Source organism: Sapajus apella, unplaced genomic scaffold, assembly GCF_009761245.1.
Source record: "Sapajus apella isolate SASKATOON/1434 unplaced genomic scaffold, GSC_monkey_1.0 scaffold17, whole genome shotgun sequence".
NCBI lineage: Eukaryota > Metazoa > Chordata > Mammalia > Primates > Cebidae > Sapajus > Sapajus apella.
The window spans coordinates 27,861,363-27,886,459 of record NW_022436957.1 but is presented as its reverse complement, the minus strand read 5'-3'; the positions used below and the strand labels follow the sequence as shown (position 1 = coordinate 27,886,459).

General features: G+C 32.1%; 1 protein-coding gene across 12 annotated transcripts in view; it reads left to right on the top strand.

Annotated features, from left to right (window-relative positions):
- DMD (dystrophin) overlaps positions 1-25,097 on the top strand; it is a 2,282,798-nt gene that overhangs the window by 1,016,300 nt on the left and 1,241,401 nt on the right. For all 12 annotated transcript variants that reach the window (XM_032285804.1, XM_032285805.1, XM_032285797.1 and 9 more), the window contains one exon: positions 23,997-24,191. In XM_032285804.1, coding sequence (XP_032141695.1) covers positions 23,997-24,191 — 195 coding nt within the window. The remainder of the gene's footprint in view (positions 1-23,996; positions 24,192-25,097) is intronic.

Genomic DNA, 25,097 nt, shown 5'->3' with positions numbered 1-25,097 from the left:
GACTAATAATGGTTGTTAAGGGAAATGTTGAACCAGGATGTAGCTGCTTGTAGAATTTTTCTCCTCTCAGATCAGTTTTGTAATTAACATATCACAAGGATTAAGAAAGAAATTAGATAACATTTTATGTTTTTCTAGATAATTGATGTTCATAATAGTTATTACTATTTCTATAGAATTTTTTGCTCTAGGGTCTAGTTGTATAGTATAATCAGTTTAGTAGTTGTTTAGCAGAGACATACTCAGTGAGGATCAGCTTCAAGGAAGATGACAGACTGTCTTAATTCCACACCCCTAATTTCAAATGTGTGGAAATTCTGAATAAAATACAATTTTTAAAAAGTTTTAAGTGCATAACTGAGCTATGGTGGAATCTTTCTTCTCTCTATGTGCCGTAAATGGTCACATCATCTTAGTGAAACTGAACCTGGATTTAGAGCCTAATGGCTGGGAAGAAGTTTTCAAGACCTTTCGGACAAAATATATGACCTTCAATAACATGTAATATAGAGATGAAAACAAAACCCCTGCTTAAAGTTATAACTTTAAGGGCTTCCGTCAGCCTCTAAAGGGGAATAAATAAATCCTAACCACATTAGAGAAAAGGCAGTATCTGTAGTGATAATTGCTTAGGATTTTCAAAAATTAATAGAAATCACAATACTCAGATTGAGAAATTGAGCAAATCTCAAGCAGAAAAGATAATTTAAAAAAGAAATATATGTACAGATCATCATTGTGAAATGATGAATCTGATGAATCAAAAAAAAAACCAAAGAGATATTTTAAATACTACTATATTTCCTTAGAAAGTAATGGCACTTAAAATGACAACCAGTTTTAGAATGATAATAGAAGCCGGAAGATGGTAGAATAATATTTTCAAAAACAATGAAAGAAAATCCACATAGGAACCTAGAATTGTGTACTGATAGAAACTCTCTTTCAGGAATAACACTGAAAGATCTTTTCAGGCACACAGAAACTGTTTACTAGCATAAAATTCTCATTAAAGGATGTCAAGATTGGTCTTTAAGCAGGAGAATGATTCAAGATGGAAGATTTAAGCTGCAAAAAACAATGATGTGCAAAGAAAATGGTAAAAAATGGAAAAGTGTTAAACATTTACTACATATAAAAGTGTCCATTATAAAACAGAATAGAACTAAAATGCTGGGCATGAAAGAAACTTGAGAAGCTGGTTGAATTAAGTTTTTTATCCAGTTTACGTCCTACTTTTCTGTGTATTGTTTCTGAGTTTCCATAGGTCCCTACTTCTCTAATGCTGAAATGCCTCAGTGCTCAGTCCTTGAGCACTTGCCGCTTCTATATATTCTATATATGCCTTGCTGTTTTCATTCAGCCTCATGGCTTGATTAAAATCAAATTACTCTTCTCCCCTCAAATGCAGTGGCAGCACTGTCCTTTCAAATGTTTAGGGAAAAAAAAATCTACGCTTGCTTGCTTTGGCCTATTCTCTACACAATAAACAGGGACAACATTTGAAAATATAAATCATATTTAAATCTGATCATAACCCTTCAATGAATTCCCATCTATTTTAAGGTGAAATCTAAAACCCTTCATGAATTTCAAGGGATATGTGACCCAGTTGGCCCGCTTCTTAACTCTCAGGCCTTAATACTGTACCTCTGCTCCACCTGCATTGACCCCTTAGCTGCTGTTTGAACAGACCTGACATGCACCCATAGCATTGTGCTACCTCTGCCCAAAATAATCCTCCCCCATTTGTCCATGTGGCTCTTTTCATTTCTGCCTTAACTTCTTTACTCAAAAGTGTTTTTCTCATTGAATCTCTGTCTTATGTGCGCGCACACACACACACACACGCGCGCGCGCACGCACACACACACACATACTTTTTATCCATACTTTCCCCATTTATTTTTCTCAATAAGTTGCTCTACCAGGCAAGTTCTCAATATTTTCCCTATTTATCTTTTTGGTTATGTAGCTCCCTACCTAGAAGTAGAGCTCCAATCCAATAATGCAAAAAAAAAAAAAAAAAAAAAGAAAGAAAACTTGCCTTCCAACTGCTGTGTCCTTAACACCCCAAACAGTAACTAGGTACACAATATATATATTTGTTTAATTCATAAAATAAGTAATTAATCAATAATGAATAAAGCCATTTTAAGATTCTGTTAATGCTCAGAACAAAAACTTACAAAATTTCTGTGCATGTTAAGAATTTTATAGTAATCATTAATAGAAGTATACAATTTTTGAATAGTAGATGGAAAAATAGATACTTAAGCTATTAGGATAAAGCAAATAATCCAAACAGAAAATGGAGGCTTAAGAACATTAATTGAATTCACCAAGGATATTAAGTAACTATATATATATATATATATATATATATATATATATATATATATGGGATGTTGTGTTTTCTGAATGTCTCTAGTCCAAAGCCATCACTATGTATAAAATAAGATGTTCATTACAATTTAATATTCTTGCAAGTTTGAGCAAATTAATCATTTAGTAAGACATATACAACATATTACTTCATGAATATTGTCTCAAATGACTGGCTTCAAGTAGCACAATGAATAAAAATATTAGAATAAATGTATCAAACTAGATTCCCTATTCACAATTAATTTATAGTTTAGATTATGGCTACATTCGATATATAATTGTATATTTGTTTATGTTCTGAATTAAAGTGACAATAATAGACCACAGTCATCATGCAATTTGTTGTCAAGTATATTCATAAATTTAAGAAAAACATCTTACGGTAATATACTATGTCAAATTTTGCTATCAAGTGGAAATTTAGTGTATTCTTTAGGAAATATTCGAGGTAAAATCTATATATATTTTTCAGAAATACATATAAATACAAAATTAAGCAAATTATTGATATTTGCAGTTTTACTATCATATAATGTTACTGATAAAAGTAAAATAAATATAGCTCATTTCTGGCATCAGATGAAGTAACTTGGTTTGCTAATGTCAGTATTATCTTCCTCTGAATGCTACAACCTTGAAAAACTATTACATTTGATAGAACTATTTTGGAACAGTTTGTTTCTTCTCATTGTGACTATGGACATTAATGGGATGTCCATATTCCACTCCCTTTTCTTAGCATAATGGAAACGATTAAAAATTTTCTTAGCATAATGGAAATGATAAATGATAAAGCCGTTATGTTTCTTGCATGATATTATAGTCATTTAGCATTATGAAGTATGCAGTACTAAATTTTTACAAAGGATATCTATTGTCCTTATAATAGCCTAAAAAGATGAAAATTTGTCAAGCAGCTTTCCTAGGATCCCATAAAATTAGGATCAAAGTTTCCAGAATCAAGAGGTAGTTTTACTTATTAATACAGTTTTGTTGATGTTGTTTTTTTGGTGGTGGGGGTACTGATAGTGATACTGTTTTATTTCATTGGTTTCTTCCTTCTTTTGTTCATTTTTAATGGGAACCTCCCAATAATGGTGAGGATGCAGTTAAATAGTGACTCCATACACTTACTGTAAGTCTAGAAAGAAATTCAAGTTTTATTTTGAATACACTGAATTGGTATTTCTTTAATTGAATAAACATTTATCTAGTGCCTCCTATGTGCCAGACAACACAAAACGTAAAATAACATTGGCAAATCCATAGCAATCATACAAAAGACGTGATATTTGATAAATATAACTCATACAATGAAGAGAAAAAAGAACAAGAATTTATATACAACAATTTGACCTCCGTTTGCAACACAACAATAAAAAGTGTAATTTTCTCCAATCTAAATTTGCTTTGAAAATATGGAACACCAGCTGGAAGGGAGCTCAGATGGCTTCTGCAGTGAGGTTGGAAATATCCTTCTGAGCATGTCCAGAACAACTGGTTAAAAATAATTAAATCACTTGCACCATCTGTAAATCATTCTGATTCTTCAATGATTACTTAAGACTCTCATTGTATGGAACATATTCTGAGAACAGATGAATAAAATCAATTCAAGTGTATATTGTTTTCCACTTTGATTTTCACTAAATAAAAAGAATTATAATGCTTTCAGCTTTGCTAAGTTATCTGATAATTCTCCTGCCCTCCTTTATAATCCAGTTGCTTTTGAAATATTAAAATATGTTTAAAATTTAGTTTTATGAATAATACAAATTTATTCATGGAACATTTATTATATAACATGATTTTGCTTAAAAACATTCCATATTTTTACCCTTTATTTAATCTTTTGAGGATAGTTTAGCACCCGTTTAGTAACAGACAGCTAAGATAACTAAATGGAAGTCCAAGTTGATTGCATTCTCAAATTTAGCACCATATGCTATAATCATGAGCAGTTTTTAAAATTCTTAAATAGCTATTTTAACACATGTAAAACAGAGAAAAGCTATATTTAGTGGTGACTAATCCATGGATGAAAGATGCATGGATTAAATATAATCCAAGTGCCCATATCTGTACAAATTTAAGAGGTTCAGATAATTTGCAGATATTGTTAACTGTTTTTCTGGATATCGGTGCATGGGTACTTATTGCCAGAATAAATTAATTGGTGAGAATTCGAGAAGATCCCTAATTTTCCATAATAATTAGTGCTTTCTTAGTTAATAGACTATCTGGGTGATGAAAAAAATGAATTACTTAACAAATAGAGTTATCCGTAACATAAAACTCCATTTGTGACCCATGTAAATCTCAAAATGTGTTAACTGATTAGCACCCAATCACAAACACATGAAACATGAATAATATCAGTCACTATACTTTTGTTTCTTGCCTCATAGATACACTCAACTATTTTGTATGTGGAAAATTAATTTGATACATCTAGTCCTCTTCATACATTGGCCTCCGTAATCGGAAAGGGTCTCTTTAATCAACTGCTGCAAAACCCTCCTCTTCCTTAAACTTGCCAAGATGTCTTCTACCTTAGGTCATTGCAATTATGTTTCCTTTGACTTGCACCCCTATTTCTCGATATTTCTTTGCTGGTCTGCTGTAGCATTGCAGAATGCAGAGTGAACATTATCTGCACAGGTGGCCCTTCCTTCAACAACCTGTGTGATGTTGTTCACACCATCCATTCTACCCTTACCATCATGCTATAGAACATCACTGAGGCATTTCACTTCTAATACTGCCATCTGAAAAACTTTGTATGTTGACTTGCTTATGTTTCCTATTATTAGAATACAGGCATGATGAAGGGAGGAATCTATTCTGTCTTGTTAGTTACTATTTCCCCAAGACACACAGTGTATCACAGAGCAGGTATTTAATAAAAATATGTGGAATGAATGATTGAATGAATGAATGTGTAACATCTTCCCGTAGAATTCCCTGCAGTTTCAACGTTGATTGTTCTGTATTTTTATGTCAGCGGTATCCTAATGCCAGTCTCCCATAGTCCAAAAGTTTTCAATGGTCCAAAAGAAAAAAAAAAAACAGTTTTTTTAGCTTTTCATAAACCAAAGTTTTTAATTCGAGAAGTGTCCTTTCTTTCAAAATTATGGCTTTCAACAGTTTTGGAAGAATAAAAATGGGTTTTCTTTTCTTTCTTATTTTTTTTTACAACATCCTTTATTAGAAAAAGTAAAGGGTAGAGCTTTTGTGATGTTCCCTAATAGTTTTTTTTATAATATTGTCATTGCCTATGAAATACAAAGTCTGTAAATCACCAACTTAGAGAAACTTATTTACATGAAGGGACACTATTCCTGCTAAGTTTCTATATAGTTTGCTTGAAGTTTTAGAATGAGGAGGAGAAATCATGAAAACCATCACCTCTTATTTGTATGGCCTGTTGGGCGAAAAGCGCTGGCCCCATAACAATTATCCGCTGGAATAATATTATTGAATTTATTTTGTCATATGTGAGGAACAAATACAAGAAAAAATATACAAAAAAGGTAGAATTAGGGTATTATAACATTTGTCTAATGTAGTTCAGCATTAACACAAATAATACAGATACCAAATGGTATTTGCTTGTTTATAAATATTTTCATCCTCTGGATTTGAATCTATTTTTGTTTTGGTGATATAAATAACTCATAATAGTATCATTTCTTGAAGATATCTGGAATCCAAAAATAAATTAGTTTACTTTAAAACAGAAGTATTATATTTTCTGTCCTTTTCATAATTGAAAACTGAATGCATGAAGATAAAAACTTAACAAATACAATGCATTAATGTTATGCATGCTTTTTTCACATTCATTTCCCAATAATCATAATGACTAATTAACATATTTATTTGTGATTGACAAAAGACTCTAACGTTCATCATTTTAGTTAATTATTTTTTTAAAAAAATAACTGGTTTGGATACAAAACTAGGCAAATTAAATCTGTATTCTGAAAAGTTTCGAGAAGTTAAAAGTTAAAGGTTTTTTTTTTTTTTATTTGATAAAATACTTCATTTCTGTTGTAGCTGCTTTTACAAAGAGGTTGTGGGGAAGAACAGTAATGTCCAAGCTAATTACCTTTTCAAAACCTGTGATCTAAACAGAGTGAAAATTGATTGTGTGAATATGATTTTTTATACTTAAAACTTGTAAATTCAATGGACAGAACAGTATAATTTTATATTGAAATCCTTGCCATGGGAAAATACAGTGACAATTATTTCCTGGAACATTGACAGAGAACAAGCTATTTTAAGAGAAACTAACTTGATTGTAAAGTAGAGCACATTAATCCTAAGGTGTCATTAAATTCACAAAACTTTAAAAAAAGAATTGAGCATAATCTTTGGTAAGAGAAAAATGGTTTTGTTCAGTGACTATTATCACATTTTGCAAAGTTATTTATAACCTGGAAAGTATTTTATTTTGGGAAAATAATATTAAATACAACAGTTTCTATACACACAGCAGTGCTTCATTTATGTAGAGGTCAGATGGAATCATTTTAATTTACCTGGAACACAGCCAAGAATCAGGAAAGGAGTGGAACAAAAGGTCTCTGGATTCCCAAAATTGATTTTTTAAAGTTTGTGAAGTCCAAACCTTACTTATATTTCATTATGACTTTTCAAATTCATTTTTGGAGATTCTTTTAAAAATTCTGCCCTGATTAAAGAGGTAATTCTAATGAACTTAATTATCTTGTCTTTCTGCCTCTAGTAGCTTTGAAGCCAAAAAGGGACTCAAGGAATAAATGACTGAAACTGGAGATAATAGCTGCAGCCTAGTAGTAAGGTGAAAAAGAACATATATATGAGAAACAATACATGGTTTGGGGAAACAATTTAGCAGAGGGCAATTCAGGCGAGAGAGGGAAGGATGGAGGAAGGGAGACACAGAGAACAAATGATTTATGTTTATTATCATTTAATACTTTTGGACAATATTATTTTAATAGCTTATCCATAAATTTAGGTAAAGAAATCTTTTTTTCCTTTTTTTGGAGATGGAGTCTCACCGTGTCACTCAGGCTAGAGTGCAGTGGCATGATCTCAGCTCACTGCAACCGCTGACTCCCAGGTTCAAGTGATTCTCCTACCTCATCCTCCTGAGTCGCTGGGATTACAGACACCCGCCACCACACCTAGTTAATTTTTAAATTTTTTTAGTACAGACAGACAGGGTTTCACCATATTGGCCAGGCTGAGCTCGAACTCCTGACCTGAAATGATCTGCCCACCTCGGCCTTGCAAACTGCCTGGATTACAGGTGTGATGCCATGGTGCCTAGCCCAAGAAATCTGTAATATCTTACCTACTATGTGCAAAAGGGTTTAATACTTAATGTCATGTGGCATATTTGCTTACTAAATCACATACTACTGCTGCCAGCTAACTTATAACTCTATATTTACATCTGAGGGTGCATATGCACTCCTAAGTGTATTCATATATGTTACACATATACTTATTTATGTAGCTATGCTATATGTTATATGCTATTTACATCTATTAAGTTACTTTGCGAAATGTACCCTTTGGCTTTGAAAAAATACCTGCTGAACTCATCAAGATGATGATTTTTGTAGTTTATTCTTCATCTTTTAGTCAAGTTCCTAAAGTTGTGTTTTTAATTGCCTACTTTGTATTGCAGGCATATGCAATTATTGTGACTATTTCAAAGAAGAATAGAATACAGGGTTAACTCTTAAACTTGTTATTTGGAGTTTGGTCAGATAGTTTTATAAATACTATTATCAATATATCACAATGTTACTAGTGTCCCTTCTAATTAAGGTCATATACATAAAGATGGTCTAATGTGTCAGGCCAAAGAGGAAAACATTTCAGGTTAACAAAGCGACTTCAAATACACGGAGAGAAATGAAGCATTAATTTCAAATGCAAACAAAAAGCTGCCTTTTGTGGATTGTGATATCCTTAGCTAAATATTTACCTTGGCTTGGGTATTTTTCTCATTAGTAATACTTATTTAATTAGTTGCTTATAAATGAAGTACTTAAGATCAGTTAAAAGAGACCTAATATTAGGTGCTCTCACAAAAGAGTGCTGTTAGCCTTTGGCTGTTAAGTTTCCTCACCTCCAGGAATCTCAGGCACCTAAAAATAATTCTCTCGACTTCATGAGAAGCAGCAGCCACCAATCTTTGCCAGGACTCTTCTGTCAATTGGGTATGCAGTGAGGGGCACCAACATTGTTTTAGGTGACGATGCAAAACTGTTTCAAAATGCTTTCATTCTGCCTTATGTATTTTGTCTTGGTCTATACTTCCATAATACTGGGAGCCAGTTAGTGGTACATGCTTTCCTACAGCTTCAATAGAAGCGAGGAGTCTATTATGAACAATAAAGTCAATTAAAAGGGGCCGTGCCTACTGATAAATGTTACATAAAAACACTTTTCACCACTGAAATCTATATCTTTTTGCTTCTACTCTTTAGTGCTAGTTCAGAGCTCTGCATGATTATTTTAAATGTATTACAGTATTAGTTTAATAGTTTAATTAATACAAAGGTAGATTGAGGAAACTTTACTACTCTTTCTTTCTTTCTTCTGCTGATTCCTCCCCCACTGAAGCAAAAAAAAAAAATGTTTACAGTTTAATCTTATCTTTTTGTGCTATATTCCATATACAATTCATTCTTACCAATGAATAGTATATATATATTTCACTTTTTAAAAAACATTGCTTTATTCTGTGTATTATTTTACATATAATAGTCAATTAGAAACTTTTTCCCAAGTAAAGTGTACAGATCTTTTGCATTTTTCATAAAAGTCTTAGAAGATGAATCAAAGTTATTCTATTCTTCTACATTTCTGGATTATAATATTTCTATTAGAAAAGATAACCTGTAAAATCTTCATTTTTGATGCTTTTAAAAAGTTTTCTCTGTGTATATATGCTTTTTAATCTCAGTAAAATAGGAGAACATGCTTTTTCCTTTGTGCACAAAATACAGATCAAATTTAGCTTGTCTCAATACCACCTCTATTCTTGTTTTTTTTTTTTTTTTTTTTTTTTTTTTTGGTCCATTTTAATCTAACAAGTTGCGGAAGAGGTATATGTAAGGTAACAACTACAGCTATGATTTTTTCATATTCTCTTATTTCTAGTAATTTACCTTAGGTATAATGCAGCCAAATGTTTGGGACATAGCAATTAATGACTACTGTATTTTGGGAAGAAGTATGATTTTTATCATTACATTGGTTCTCTGGGACCCATTTGGTGCTTTTTGGCCTTGAATTATATTTTATTTGATACTATTATTTTGACTTTCAACTTTTAAAAATTTGTCTCCTAAATCACCTGTCATTATATAATGCAGCATTGTGACCTTGTTTTTCTATGTTTCTTATAAACAGCCTATAGATGGAGTGTGCATTTTAAACTTGTTAGAGTCTTTTTATTTATACAAATAGTTTTACATCTTTATGGGGGTACATGTAATATTTTGTTACATGCATAGAATGCATAATGATTAAGTTAGGATATTTAGGGTATCCATCACCTCAAGTATTTAGCATTTCTCTGTGTTGGGAGTATTTCAATTCCTCTCTTCTAGGTATTTTCAAATACACGATACATTGTTTTTTACTATAGTCACCCTACTCTGCTGTCAAACATTAGCATTTATTCCCTCTTCGCAACTGTATGTTTGTACCTAGTAACCAACCTCTCTTCACCCATTCTGCTCACCTACACTCTTCCCAGCCTCTGGTATCTATAAAGACAAATGTTACATGTTCTTACTAATATGTGCTTATGGAGATACAGAACAGAATGATAGATATTTTATCTTTAGAGAATTTAACCAACTTTATTTTTGTTATAATAACTCTTACAACTGTATACTTTGTCATATTGATGGTCATTAATTATAATTCCTTGTCATATTGGTGGTCATTATTTTATCATACATTTTATTTACTCTTATTCCTTTTGTATAATTTTATAAATCATCATCTTCTTCACTGCACTCTACTGTATCTCTTCCCCCACTTACAGGTAATTTATAAGTTACGCTTTGTATTTGCATTTTACTAGTGCTGTTTCCTCTTTTAAGCAACAATTTTAAGCCTCTATTTCTGTAGTGTTACATCACAATTAAATGAGAACAATGCCCTCATCACCAAGATGATTTACTTAGCCAACACCTCATTATTTTCAATCAAAGGCAAAATCCTTTAAAACCTAATGATTTATAATTTTATTTCTTGGCTACTGTTGTTTTCACTTATTGTATCACATATCTAGTTTAAGAAGTCATGTGATTTCTTAAATTATACTTACACTGTTATTTCATAAAATTTGACCAAAAACCACACAAGGTTTATTTCTTATTACTATTTTTTGTATCTCTTATTTCTCCTTGTTTTCACATCTTTATTATACAGCCATCCTTCAGTAACTGTGGGGCATTGGTTTCAGGACTGCCCTACGTATATCAAAATCCAAGGATGCTCAAATTCTTTATATAAAATGGCATGGTGTTTGCATATAACCGTGGACATCCTCCTGAACATTTTAAATCATTTCTAGGTTATTTATAATACCCAATATAATGTAAATGCTATATAAATAGCCATTATGCAGTATTGTTTAGAGAATAATTGCAATAAAAGTGTCTGTACATGTTTAGTGTAGACAAACCATTCATATATTTTTGCAAATATGTTCGATCCATGGTTGGTTAAATCCACAAATGTGGAACCCATGGATACAGATGGCCAACTGTACTTCATTTTTTTCCCCCATTTATTTATTTTATTGCATTTTAGATTTTGGGGTACTTAATTTTTAATTTGGTTGGAACACTTGAGAAATGTCCTCATAAAATCACAAAGGATGTAAACTTTGTAAGCCTTGCATTTTCAAAATGATCTTTACTTTGCAGTCATCCTGTTAGATTTATTGGGTAGTAACAGCGTTCTTTAATATCTTTCCTCTTGTTTTAGTAGTCCCTGTAGGTTATGAACAATGGTCTTCTAGTTTCCATTGTTTTCTAGTTTCAGCTGTCTTCTGGCTACCATTGTGGCCAGCATAAAGTCTGATTCCAGTCCAAATATCATTTCTTTGTATTTAACCTTTTATCTTTCTCTCAAAGTCTAAAGATGCTCTTTGCCCCATCCCTTTAAGTGAAGAAATTCCATTAGGATATAATTTAAAATGTTTCTAAATATATGTCTCTATTTATTATTTTATTTTATTTTATTTTTGAGACAGGGTCTTGGTATTGCCCAGGTTAGAGTGCAGTGATGCAATCATAGCTCACTGCAGTCTCCAACTCCTAGGCTCAAGAGATCTTACTGCCTCAGCCTCCCAAGTAGCTGGGACTACAGGCAATCACTAGCATGGCTGGCTAATTTTTTAAACATTATTTGCAGAGGTAGTGTCTCACTATGTTGCCTAGACTGGTCTTGAACTCCTGAAATCAAGCAGTCTTCTCACCTCAGCCTCTTAAAGTGCTGGGATTACAGTTGTGAGCCACCTCTTACTCTTTAATTCTTTTTTGTACTTGGGTACCATTTTTAAATAACCAATTAATATTAACAACTTCTTTAGCTCTGGAATTCTATTGTGATTGTTTTATTTATTACAAATCTTCCATCTCTTCTCTTTTCTTATTCTGGTACTTAAAATTGCTTAACAGGTATCCTAGATCTATTTTCTAAGTTTCTTATTTTTTTCACTATTAATTTATTTCTATTTTTCTTTAAATTGTGGCATACTTCTGCTTGACTGTAAATAGCCCATTTTTTTTTTTAGCAATCATTATTCTTTTTTCTAAATTGTCTATTGATTTTTTAAAAACCAGGTAACAGGCTTTCCATGCTCTAGTGATAACCTTTTAATGTTTCTAATTTTATTTTTGTTAAATGTATCTTCTATTTCTTCTAGTTTACTACTTGTATGGACTCTCAGCTTTGTCTTTCTCTTCAACCCCTTGTGTCTTCTGAAAAAGCTTTGCTTTTTTTACTCTCATGCTTAAGTCAAAGGATGTGAATTGTCTTAGCACAAATGCAGTTAAGGTTTTGATGCTCTGATGCATAGTGATTGATTGAGAAGCAATGTGAATAATGAGAGTTTTTTTTTTAAATCTGGTGAATAATTATTTAACAAGCTGGAATCTATTCACAAAATGTATGTATGGGCAAACATCTTTGATCTCATGGACAAGGGGTGGAAGTAAGCCTGTCCTTAGCCATGTAGTACAGACACTGTCCAGTAATGCCTGCATGAAACTAACCAGCAAGTACTGACTCCTTCTTAAGTCAAACAGACGTCCTTAAATCAATGGTCTCCCACAAATCATTCCACATATATACTTGAAAATCATCAGATCCATAATTTCTATCTCAGATCATGCCAAGATACACATATCTTTGAAATGCCACCAGTTCATTAACTTTTTCTCTTCATCTGCATTTTTTTTCATAATTTCAGATCCTGATACCATACATTCTTCTAAATTCTAGCAGTTAGTTGTGATTATCTTAAGTTGTATGTACTTAGCTCGAAGGGAAACAGAAAACATGCCTATTAAGTGATTTACTCATTCTCAACATTTCCATTTTTTGTGTCTATATTTGCACAAACACATACATGTGCACATATATGATTGATAAGCTTTGACCAGATAAATAATGCATATTATGTATGTCACAATAATAGGTTTTAAAATTAATTATTTTCAAAGTTGAGTGAGATTACTTACAGATTTAGGCTGTGTCTACCTAAAAACAAAATACAGTGTATTTAGCAATTCAATTAAACCAATTAGATATAGAATAATAATAAATTGATTGAATTTTCAGCTTGTGACATTTTAATTTGAATTTAGTAGCCAGTCTAAATCACCTTTGTGAAAAACTAATTATGTTACAAGTATTTTCAGATAGATACAATACTAGCATTAGATTTTTCATATATCTTAGTTTTCACATTATTATTTAAATTAGAACGTTGTTATATTTTTAATAAGCAATTTGAAAAAGGAGTGTTTCTTTCTTTTATGATTGCCATTATAAAAGAATATTAATCGAGTGCCCGTTAGGTAACTTTAACCACATAAATACTAGACAGCACTTTGGGCAGAGATTGAGTAGAATAAAAAACCATTACAGAACATACTTAAGTATTAACCTTATCTAGAAATAAAATGTATTGTCCTTTTCTAGATTAGCACTATCCAATAGACTTTCTGAGATGATGGAAATTTTCTATAACTACACTGTCCAATACAGTAGCTTTGAGGCTACTGAGAACTTAAAATATGGGTGGTAAAAACAGAGTACTAAATTTTTCATTGTATTTCCTCTTAAATAATTTAGATGCAAATATTTTTAGCCAAATGTAGTTAATGACTACCATACTGAACAGTGTAATTATAGGCATAGCTATCACTCGCATTTCTAATAAAGAAAATACTTAAATGAAAAACATATCATGACACGTGCATATTTAGACATAGATACTGAGTTGCTACATTAATCTAGAGATAGTATCCACATTTTCTGAGGGGTGTGACAAATCTTGTATACAAATAATAGTGTGAGTTTATTCTGAAAAATCTATTCAAGTTGATAGATCCACAAGGCAACAGAAATTAAGTGATTTAGTAGGATGAAATATAACTACAGAACTTACGGTATTTCTATACTCATTTTTTCTTGTGTTACTTTTATTTTCACACTGAGTTAAGTATAGGTATGTGTGCGGAATGGAGGGAGGGTTCGTTTTTGCATGTCAACATATAAAAAGATCGCTACGGCAAGTATTCCCAAGCTGATATTTTAGAATAGTTTACAATAAAAATATACTCTGGATATATTAATGAAAACTTTTATGGGAAGAGTTTTGGAAGAGTTACCAAAGGTTAAAATGAGTTTTTGACTACAGGTCTTCTCAATGCTTTCAGTTTGCTAATAGACATTGTGACACCCATGAAGAAGCTAAAATTAGTATATCTTAATATTGTCGATATATCATGACCTCAAATAATTACTTATGTTTCTATTCATGTATAGTGAGGTACATTAATCCCTAAAAGACAACTTAAGGACCTAAACCTGAATGTACAATAGCATGTCGCTAGTGTGCTATGAATTGGAGAAATGTGACATAGTTAAATCAGATATACCTTTTAAATCTATGACAATAAAGGTTGCATTATGAAATGAAGAAAATATTCCTGTTTGAATTCTGAATATTCCTAAATATACATTATATTATGAATGTAGATCCTGACGATTCTAGCCATATGTGTATTTTATAGTTATCCTTTTAAGTTGATGCTTGTTTCTTCATTAATTTATGCAGCAAATATTTTTGATAACATACTGTATGCTAGGTAGCAGGCATGAGTCTTTGCTACATTTATTTTTTGCTGCCTTATAAGCTGACGAGGGTATATAAACTATTATGTGTCTTATCTATTAATGTGTAGGTTATTTTTTGGAGACGATTTTACAAGGCAGGCCATGATTGTTGCTGCTTATATATTGGTGCTTATGTAGTTGTTATCTGGGTGTCAACAAAAGTCTTTTATTTCTCTTCTCTCACAGGCCATACTTAGTGACTAAAATTTTTTCAAGTTACTAATTTATGTTAATTCTTTGAAAACCTTTATAAAAATGCAAATGTTGTCTTTTGAAAGAAAACACTAAACCAGTATAAGCCATTAACACATTTTCCAGATTCAGTTTATCAGCTTAATTAGATAGTAATTGAACTTGGCCCTGAGGAATTAGGTAAATTTCATGGTGTAGAAAGTAAGAATCAACATGAGACAGGTCAATGAGCAGGTCTGTCCAGACCTGTTATATAGGACACTGTTTATACCTGGCCTTCTAGAAGTAGGATGTATTTAAAGACTGGAAAACCCAGCATCATCAGCATATCTTTTTCACTAACAGGCTACCCTACTTTAAAATTTTATTCTAATTTTAGAAAAATAATATGGATATAAAGGATAATTTTCTTCCATATTTTACCTTGAATTTTTATGTATGTTAGTGGGTTTTAGTCTTTTTTTTAAAAAGGGGGGAAAATTATATTGCTGATCACTTTATTTATTATTCTGTTGTGGATATCCCCTTTTTTTGATTACATAGGTTCACATAAGCAATTTTATAGATGATGCAATAAGGGGGAAATCACATAAGAGCAAAGTACTCTCTCATTGCTATTTTCTCTATGCAGGTTCATAACCAATATGCTTGGACTCATTAGACTCATTATTCAAGGTCTTTCTACCCAATAACTTGACTAAACATACAAAAGGAAGTACCGTCAGAATGCTGTTATTGTCATGCCATTATACATATCCAAAACAGTGATAAGGCAGACTAAACCCATATCAATCTCATCTGCATCATATTCTTTTGTTTATATGCTTTACTGTTTGAGGGTTTTTTAATCACTCTGGACTGATAAAATAATTTTGCCAAATTTGATTGTGATTTGCATTTAATGCTTATAATGTCTATTATAATTATCCAGGAGAAATAAATTTTTAAAAAACCCTCAACTTTCTTTATTATTATAATGACCCCTAGAAGGCAACTTGTCTTTCTCTGAAGACTTGTGAGGCTAGGAGACAGAGTTACTTGTCTAAGAAAATTTAACACTTTTCCATTGACTTTTCATTTATGACCCATCTGAACCTACTTAAAGCATGTACAGGTAATCATATTTTGGATTTACATATCATTGTGTTATTACTTTTAAATAATTCATAATATTTAAGAATATCCTTTTGAGTAAAGATAATCAGACATAAACTGATATATTTTCACATTATGGCTCATAGATTTTCATATTATAGCTCACAGGAAATCATTAATAAATCTTCTTTGAAGATTTGCTTATCTTCATCTTCGTTAATACTAATGAAGTAAAAAAAGGCTCCATCACTATTTTACTGTTTTTGGTCAAGGTAATAGTCTGTTTTTGTTAGTTAGACTTTGGATGCATTGATATATTTTTCACGTGTTGTATTCATATGAGATATATGGTTATTTTTGGCATATGTCATAATAATATGTCATATAGCACATTTTTCTTCTTGAGTTTCTTTGACCTCATAACTCATAAATGGGCCAGTAACCTCAATGCATTTAAAGGAGAGAGAAGCCTTTTAAATCATGAAGGAAAACATTTTGTTTAAAAACCTAGACATAATGCACCATTTGTTTCAAAACAGGATTGCTTTTATCTCATGCAGTTATGGCCCTTCAAGAAAGAAATTTTATGTAATAAAAAGAATGTGATAACTGGAGTTTCAGATAAATGAAAGTTTATCTAAACTTTGTGAGTGATACCTCTGCCTACTTACATAGCTCAAAATCTCAAAGCTGTTTTGATGTCAACTTGAGATCATACAAATCATAATTTTGATCTGTAATAATTATTAAGCATTGATCAAACTTTTCATTTGTCAATAAAATAGGTATTTTAAGGTTTCTTTCACACATCTTGAATGTTGTCTCTAGAAAATAAGGCTACTATATTCTTTTGGGTATATATAGTTAGAAATGAAAATAAACACAAAGAAATAAAATGAATTAGTCAGATTATAGCATTTCCTTGCTAATGATACATGAGTATCTATAATGATATAAGGTGGTAAAGAATATTAACAAAAGCAACTTGATTTTCAAAAGGTTAGACAGGATTTGTACACATCAGAATTCAGAAGGATGTAATTATTCAAGACAGAATTAATGAAATTCAGATGAAAAGGATTAATCTGAATATGAGTACATGGATTTTGCATAAAGAAGAGAAAATGAACCCGATATTTCCAATTACACTGAGTTTTAAATAACTGTCTCAAATTTTTATTAAACCAAACTGAAAGTCATTTGATGCACGTAGTTTATTCATTATAGATTTGCATGAGTGTGTCAGTAGGAATGCTATACTTTTAAGAAATAGATAGTAAACTAGATCTCCAAGTGTCTGACTCTCTTTTGATTCAGTTTGTGGTAGTCTCTTGTATATGAAAATTATGAAAATTCTCTACATATTAAACATTATTGTACATATCAGATTGCTATAATAAGTGAAAATATTCAAACTTAATACAACAGAATTTTCTAGAAAATGAGTTCACAGTTTCCCAGTGGTGTCAAAGGGTTATTTTGGAATATTTCTATTTCTCATGAAAGTTCACAGTATCAACCTTTAGCTTTCTCTATTAAGTCCATCTGTACCACTTAACATCTGTTATCTATGATGACTGGATACTATGTATCAAGATAGTGAATCCTTTTATAGATCTGTCTTCCTTAAATATATTTGGTGAAAAGCATTAACCTTTTAGATTTTAATTATAACATATAGCTGAATTGCTGCCCATAGGTAATTGCAATCAGAAACATTTTAGAAATTACAGGTATTCTAATTTATCTTTATAATGAAAAGACGAAAATTTTTTAAAAGATTACTTGATTATCAGTAGTTTAGGATAGAAATAATTATATTTTCCTCATTCAGATTTTTCTAAAGTAATAAACGATAGCTTTTCATTTTCTTGATTATGTTCAACTGTAAGAATTTTAATATTTCTAAGTGTTCCAGAAAATTTGTTCATGCCATGGCTGAGCGTGGAGGGATTATTTCCATGAATTGACACCAACGGCTCTATGGCTTATTTGTGACAATCTTGAAAATAATCACAATATGCATATTATTAGAACATTCCCAACCTGCAGTTCAATGGCTAATATTTCTTCAAAGAGTATTTCAGTCAGGTTAATGAAAACTTCTTTGTTATTAAAAAAATTTGTTAAAAATGATTTCTAGAACCAGATATAAAATTAAAATTATTTGTCACTTATTTTGGGGACCTAAAAATTTTTTAAAAATTGAACTCTTGTACACAGTGTGCAAAAGGATGGTTACCAGAAAAATTGGCAATTTAAACAGATGCCACATAGCACTCTTCTGAGAGATATTCATTGAAATATAGTTGAAATGGTTTTTATTTTAATGTGCTGATGAATATTTATTAAATTGGTATATAATAAAATAATATATGGCAGACATACTGGATCATGTGAAGAGAAGCTTATCACATGAGAAGCCAGAACACAGCATGCAGCCTACATTCTTTAAGCACTCGTTTAGAACTATAACTAATGATAGATCTTAAATGCTAAGATACAGAATTCTGATCTTAGAGCTCAAATTATTATTTTTAAGTAAATCTCATTTATATTTCATTTTTTTTATCAAGTGTCACTGAATAATTTTTTTCTTATTATACTTAAGTTATGGGATACATGTGCAGAATGTGCAGGTTTGTTACATAGGTATACATGTGCCGTGGTGGTTTGATGCACCCATCAACTCATCATCTATGTTAGGTATTTCTCCTAATTCTATCCCTCCCCTTTCCTCTCACCCACCGACAGACCCCAGTGTGTGATGTTCCCCTCCCTGTGTCCATGTGTTCTCATTGTTAAACTCCCACTTATGAGTGAGAACATGTGGTGTTTGGTTTTCTTTTCTTGTGTGAGTTTGCTGATAATGATGGTTTTCAGCTTTGTCTAGGTCCCTGCAAAGGACATAAACTCATTCTCTTTTATGGCTGCATAGTATTCCATGGTATATATGTGACACATTTTCTTTGTCCAGTCTATAATTGACAGGCATTTGGGTTGGCTCCAAGTCTTTGCTATTGTGAATAGTGCTACAGTAAACATACGTATGCATGTGTCTTTATAGTAGAATGATTTATATTCCTTTGGGTATACACCCAGTAATGGGATTGCTGGGTCAAATGGTATTTCTGATTCTAGATCCTTGAGCAATCACCACACTGTCTTCTGCAGTAGTTGAACTAATTTACACTCCCACTAACAGTGTAAAAGCCTGCCTATTTCTCTACATCCTCTCCAGCATCTGTTGTCTCCTGACTTTTTAATGATCGCCATTCTGACATGAGATGGCATCTCATTGTGGGTTTGATTTGCATTTCTCTAATGACCAGTGATGATTAGCTTTTTTTCATGTTTGTTGGCCACATAAATGTTTTCTTTTGAAAAGCGTCTGTTTATATCCTTTGCCCACTTTTTGATGGGGTTGTTTTTGTCTTGTAAATTAAGTTCCTTATAGATTCTGGATGTTAGCACTTTGTCAGATGGATAGATTGCAAAAATTTTATCCCATTCTGTAGGCTGCCTGTTCATGCTGATGATAGTTTCTGTTTCTGTGCAGAAGCTCTTTAGTTTAATTAGATCCCATTTGTCAATTTTGGCTTTTGGTGCCATTGCTTTTGGTGTTTTAGTCATGAAGTACTTGACCATGCCTGTGTCATGAATGGTATTGCCTAGGTTTTATTCTAGGGTTTTTGTGGTTTTAGGTCTTACATTTACAAATTTAATCCATCTTGAGTTAATTCTTGCATAAGGTGTAAGGAAGGGGTCCAGATTCAGTTTTCTGTATATAGCTAGCCAGTTTTCCTAACACCATTTATTAAATAGGGAATCCTTTCCCCATTGCTTGTTTTTGTCTAGTTTGTCAAAGATCAGATGGTTGTAGAGGAGTAGTGATATTTCTGAGCCCTCTGTACTGTTCCAGTGGAATATATATATGTATGTATGTTTTGGTACCAGTACCAAGCTGTTTGGTTGCTGTAACCTTGTTGTATAGTTTGGAGTCAGGTAGCATGATGTCTCCAGTTTTGTTCTTTTTGCTTAGGATTCTCTTGGCTATACAGGCTCTTTTTGGTTCCAAGTCGTTTTTTCTAATTCTGTGAAGAAAATCAATGGTAGCTTGATGAGAATAGCATTGAATCTGTAAATTACTTTGGGCAATATGACTGTTTTCCTGATATTGTTTCTTTCTGTCCATGAGCATGGATTGTTTTTCCATTTGTTTGTGTCCTCTCTCATTTCCCTGAGCAGTGGTTTGTAGTTCTCCTTAAAGAGGTCCTTCACATTGCTTGTTAGTTGTATTCCTAGGTATTTTATTCTCTTTGTAGCAATTGTGAATGGGAGTTCTCTCATTATTTGGTTCTCTGTGTGTCTGTTATTGGTGTACAGGAATGCTTGTGATTTTTGCATGGTGATTTTGTATCCTGAGACTTTGCTGACATTACTTATCAGCTTAAGGAGTTTTGGGACTGGGACAATAGGGTTTGCTAAATATACAATAATGTCTTCTGCAAATAGAGATAATTTGACTTCCTCTTTTCCTATTTGAATACCTTTTATTTCTCCCTTGCCTGATTGCCCTGGCCAGAACTTCCAAAACTATGTTGAATAGGAGTAGTGAAAGAGGGCATCCTTCTCTTGTGCTGGTTTTCAAAGGGAATTCTTCCAGCTTTTGCCCATTCAGTATGACATTGGCTGTGGGTTTGTCATAAATAGCTCTTATTATTTTGAGATACATTTCATCATTACCTAGTTTATTGGGTGGTTTTAGCGTGAAAAGCTGTTGAATTCTATCGAAGGCCTTTTCTCCATCTATTGAGGTAATCATGTGGTTTTTGTCATTGGTTCTGTTTATGTAATAGATTACATTTATTGATTTGCATATGTTGAGCCAGCCTTGCATACCAGGGATGGAGCCGACTTGATCATGGTGGATATGCTTTTTAATATGCTATTGGATTTGGTTTACCAGTATTTTATTGAGGATTTTCACATTGATGTTTATCAGGAATATTGGCCTGAAATTTTGTTTGTTTTTGTTGTGTCTCTGCCAGGTTTTGGTATCAGGATGATGCTGACCTCAAAAAATAAGTTAGGGAGGAGCCCCTCTTTTTCTATTGCTCAGAATAGTTTTCGAAGATATGGTACAAGCTCCTCTTTGTACCTCTGGTAGATTCTGCTGCAAATCCCTCTGGTCCTGGGGTTTTTTTTGGTCAGCAGGCTCTTAATTACTACCTAAATTTCAGAACTTGTTATTGGTCTATTCAGGGATTCGACTTCTCCCTGGTTTAGTTTTGGGAGGGTGTTTGTGTCTAGAAATGTATCCATCTCTTCTAGATTTTCTAGTTTATTTGCATAGAGGTATTGATAGTATTCTCTGATGGTAGTTTGTATTTCTGTGGAATCAGTGGTAATATCCCATTCATCATTTTTTATTGTGTCTATTTGATTCTTTTCTCTTTTCTCCTTTATTATTCTGGCTAGTGGTCTATCTATTTTATTAATCTTTTCAAAAAACCAGCTGGATTCATTGGTAAATCTCATTTTTATTTAAAGTTTCTTTATGCAAATGCCAAATACTCAAAATTTGGGTTCACAATTTTGTTTAAGGAAGTAAATACAAGTTAGCAGGCAAAAGTGAGTGTATTTTTAGTGCACTTTTCATTACTGTATTTGACCATAAAACAAAAATCATATTCACACAATTCTTGCTAGCTGTAATGCACAATTACTATATTTATTAAGCACCAATATGAATTTAAGATAGCTGAAAGCATCTCAAATGAAAGTAATGAAGACTGAGAAAACTACATGTCAAAGAGGAATCAGAAAATAGATATAAGCATCCTAGAATTTTTTGTTCAGAAAAAGTGATGAGAATATGCATCAAAACTCGTTTGAATTCCCACTGCTTTTAAAATAACACCTAGATTTTTTCTAAATATTTCGAAAATATGACCAATTCTGAAAGAATTCCCTTGATTAAACATCAAAATAAATAAATAAATGAAAAACTACAACTTGTCCTCTACCTAACTCTGTTCCTGATAACTAACATATTTGTTGTCTAACAACTTACAGGTATAAAATGCATATCATTAAAAGCAAAGGTAATTGTACCATTAAATAAATATTATAAAATATATACTTGCTTTAAATGATGTGGAACTATCGACCCCAGGGGTTAAAACAACTAATGCAAAGAAGAAAGATGAGCTTATTAACTTGTAAATTTTATGAAGAATAACATAATGGTCACCAACCTAATTAATGCCTGCAAAACATAAGCTTATGTTACTTGTGCTGTTGATTTTACTAAGTGTTAAACCTAATGTGTCAGTGAAAATTTCACATTCAAATAGCCTGCTGAGTTATTTTTCTTTTAAATTGGTAAAATTCATATTATGAAGGAGAGGAATTAAGAATTTCTTAAGAAATCTATCATTAAATTCTGAATTTTATTTATCAAATTCTGGCTCAAGTTTCTAATATCCTTTTAAATGTAAATGAGAAACATATGTACACTATCGTTCCATTGATTATGAAGGAATGTGTGCTATGGGTTTGGTCAAGATATGCACAATAAAACAAATGTTGTAAAACGCATAATTATTTAAAAACTAATTTGTGCAATTCTATGAGTTTGCTATATCAGAAGTAGATGAGACATCTAAATTAGAATTTCATTTTTTATATCATGTAAGAATTGAGTATAAAAGCCCTAAGTCAGGTAAGTTAAAAAGAAACATACACAGACCAGCTTATAAATTTTACTCATCTTTGTGTGGGGCTCAGTCTAGGATCCCCAAAGTCCAGTTTATTACATTACTACAAAAATGAGTATGGTCTTGTCATAAAAGGCTGTACAGTAATAAATGGCTCTGTTAGCATGCTTTTCATCTGAACGTCCTCAGAGACCCTACCACTGAAACCCTCAGGTGACCTCATCAACAGGCAGGTGGCAGTTAGTCAATTCTAGACAAAGTTACTGGGAGAATAATTTCAATTACAAGAGTTTTACTGCCTATAGTGTAGACAGAAGAGAGCAGAGGTCATCCATCTTTCTGAATTTGTATGCCAAATAGTATTATTTTTTGCTCTTATAAGAAATAGGGAAAGAGGCATTCCTGAGAAACTCCAAAAGGACTCTGGAGCTAGAAATTCTCATCATACCTAGCTCTTGGATCCCAGTTAGAAAAGTGTAGATGCAAGAGAAGAGGTTAGAGGTCCCTTAGGCCTCAGGACATTCTGGAGTTCTTTTTAAAATATAAATTCCACAGTCACTTCTGCTCATATAGCACTTTAATTAGCGGCTTAACTTAGGAAGACACTACCAACAAAAACAGGAGCTAACGTCTAGAATTTGGAGGAGAAGAGGGCTTAATACAAAGTTACATGCCAGCCTCACTACTTTATATCTGTCGTATCTCAATGAATATCATGGGGAAAATGTATAGGAAAGTAGCCTACGTTACGAATAAAATAGATATGAACCCCCCCTCACCCAATCTCATATCTAGATTTCCAGAAAAACTAGAATTTTAAATGCCAGTTACAAATTAGAAATTTAAATGCCAGTTGCAAAAATCATCTTTTTCTCAGGATAAAACTACCCTCCTTATGACCTCATGTTCTTTTGTGTTATATACATGGTGCTGATATGTATGTATCACTTATGAAATGTTTCGAATGCTTTTTGGAAGAAGTGGGTATATAATCAACAAATAACCTTTTTACTAGAGTTATCATTATGAGTTTTTGAATCCAGTTCCAGCCCAGTTTGTAGATTGAGTTGTCAGCTATAGAATGAAACCTATGTAAACTCAGTAGAGGAGTTTTCACTGTTAGGAAGCTAAAAGAATTGTTCTTTTGTATATCTATACCAGCACACTGTCCGTGAAGAAACGATGATGGTGATGACTGAAGACATGCCTTTGGAAATTTCTTATGTGCCTTCTACATATCTGACTGAGATCACTCATGTCTTACAAGCCCTATCAGAAGTGGAACAACTTCTCAATGCTTCTGACCTCTGTGCTAAGGACTTTGAAGATCTCTTTAAACAAGAGGAGTCTCTGAAGGTAAGAGCAAAGCACTTCCATTTAGATTTTACAAGATGATCGTATTGATCATTCATAGTACCAGAACAATTGACTTAAATTGTATACATCATGACAGCATTTTGACTTACAATTGGAATTCTTAAAAATACTTTATGGTGTGTTTTGCTTTAGAAATCTGGGGTAGAAAGAGAGACATAAGTGAGAAGATGTATCTTACAATATTTAGTGTTGAAAGACATCCTAAAATAAAGAAATTCACAAAAATAATCATTTTTACATGCAGTAGGGACAGAAAGGAACCACCAGAAAATAAACGTTGATGGAGGAACAGTTTATTCCTAGCCAATAGACCAATTTCCTTTCATTTTCCTAAAAGGGAAATTAGATTTTTCATTTATATCTAATGTACATTATTTTTGTTTTACATTTTTCACAGGTACATATTCAATTTCAAATTAATGTCAATACCTATGCCACAGTATATGGAATAAAATTGAATAGAAATCAATAAAATATTTTTATAACTGCCAGCTAAAGGCTACCAACAACATCCAGCTGTTTTCAAATCACTAACAGCAAGTTACTGAATTCTGAAGCAAGACAAATCATGATAAGGAAATAAGCTATGAATTTTAGAAGGAAGTGTTTGAAGATAAATGAATGTAGGATCAAGAAAATGTACATAATAATGTGTCTCCAGATAATTTTCATGATCATACATTTTATAATCAAAATGATAGTATACCCAGAGCTTAGTATTTTCCAATGCAAACAGCATACGATTATAGGTGAAAGATGAGTTTGCTATCAGCAGCACATATTAGCCAAAGTACTTTATACTCAAATGAATTCTTAGGAGCTCATTCTATATCACACATTTGCCTGTATAAATGTACAAATAGATAAAGCTATTTGTTTGTTTTG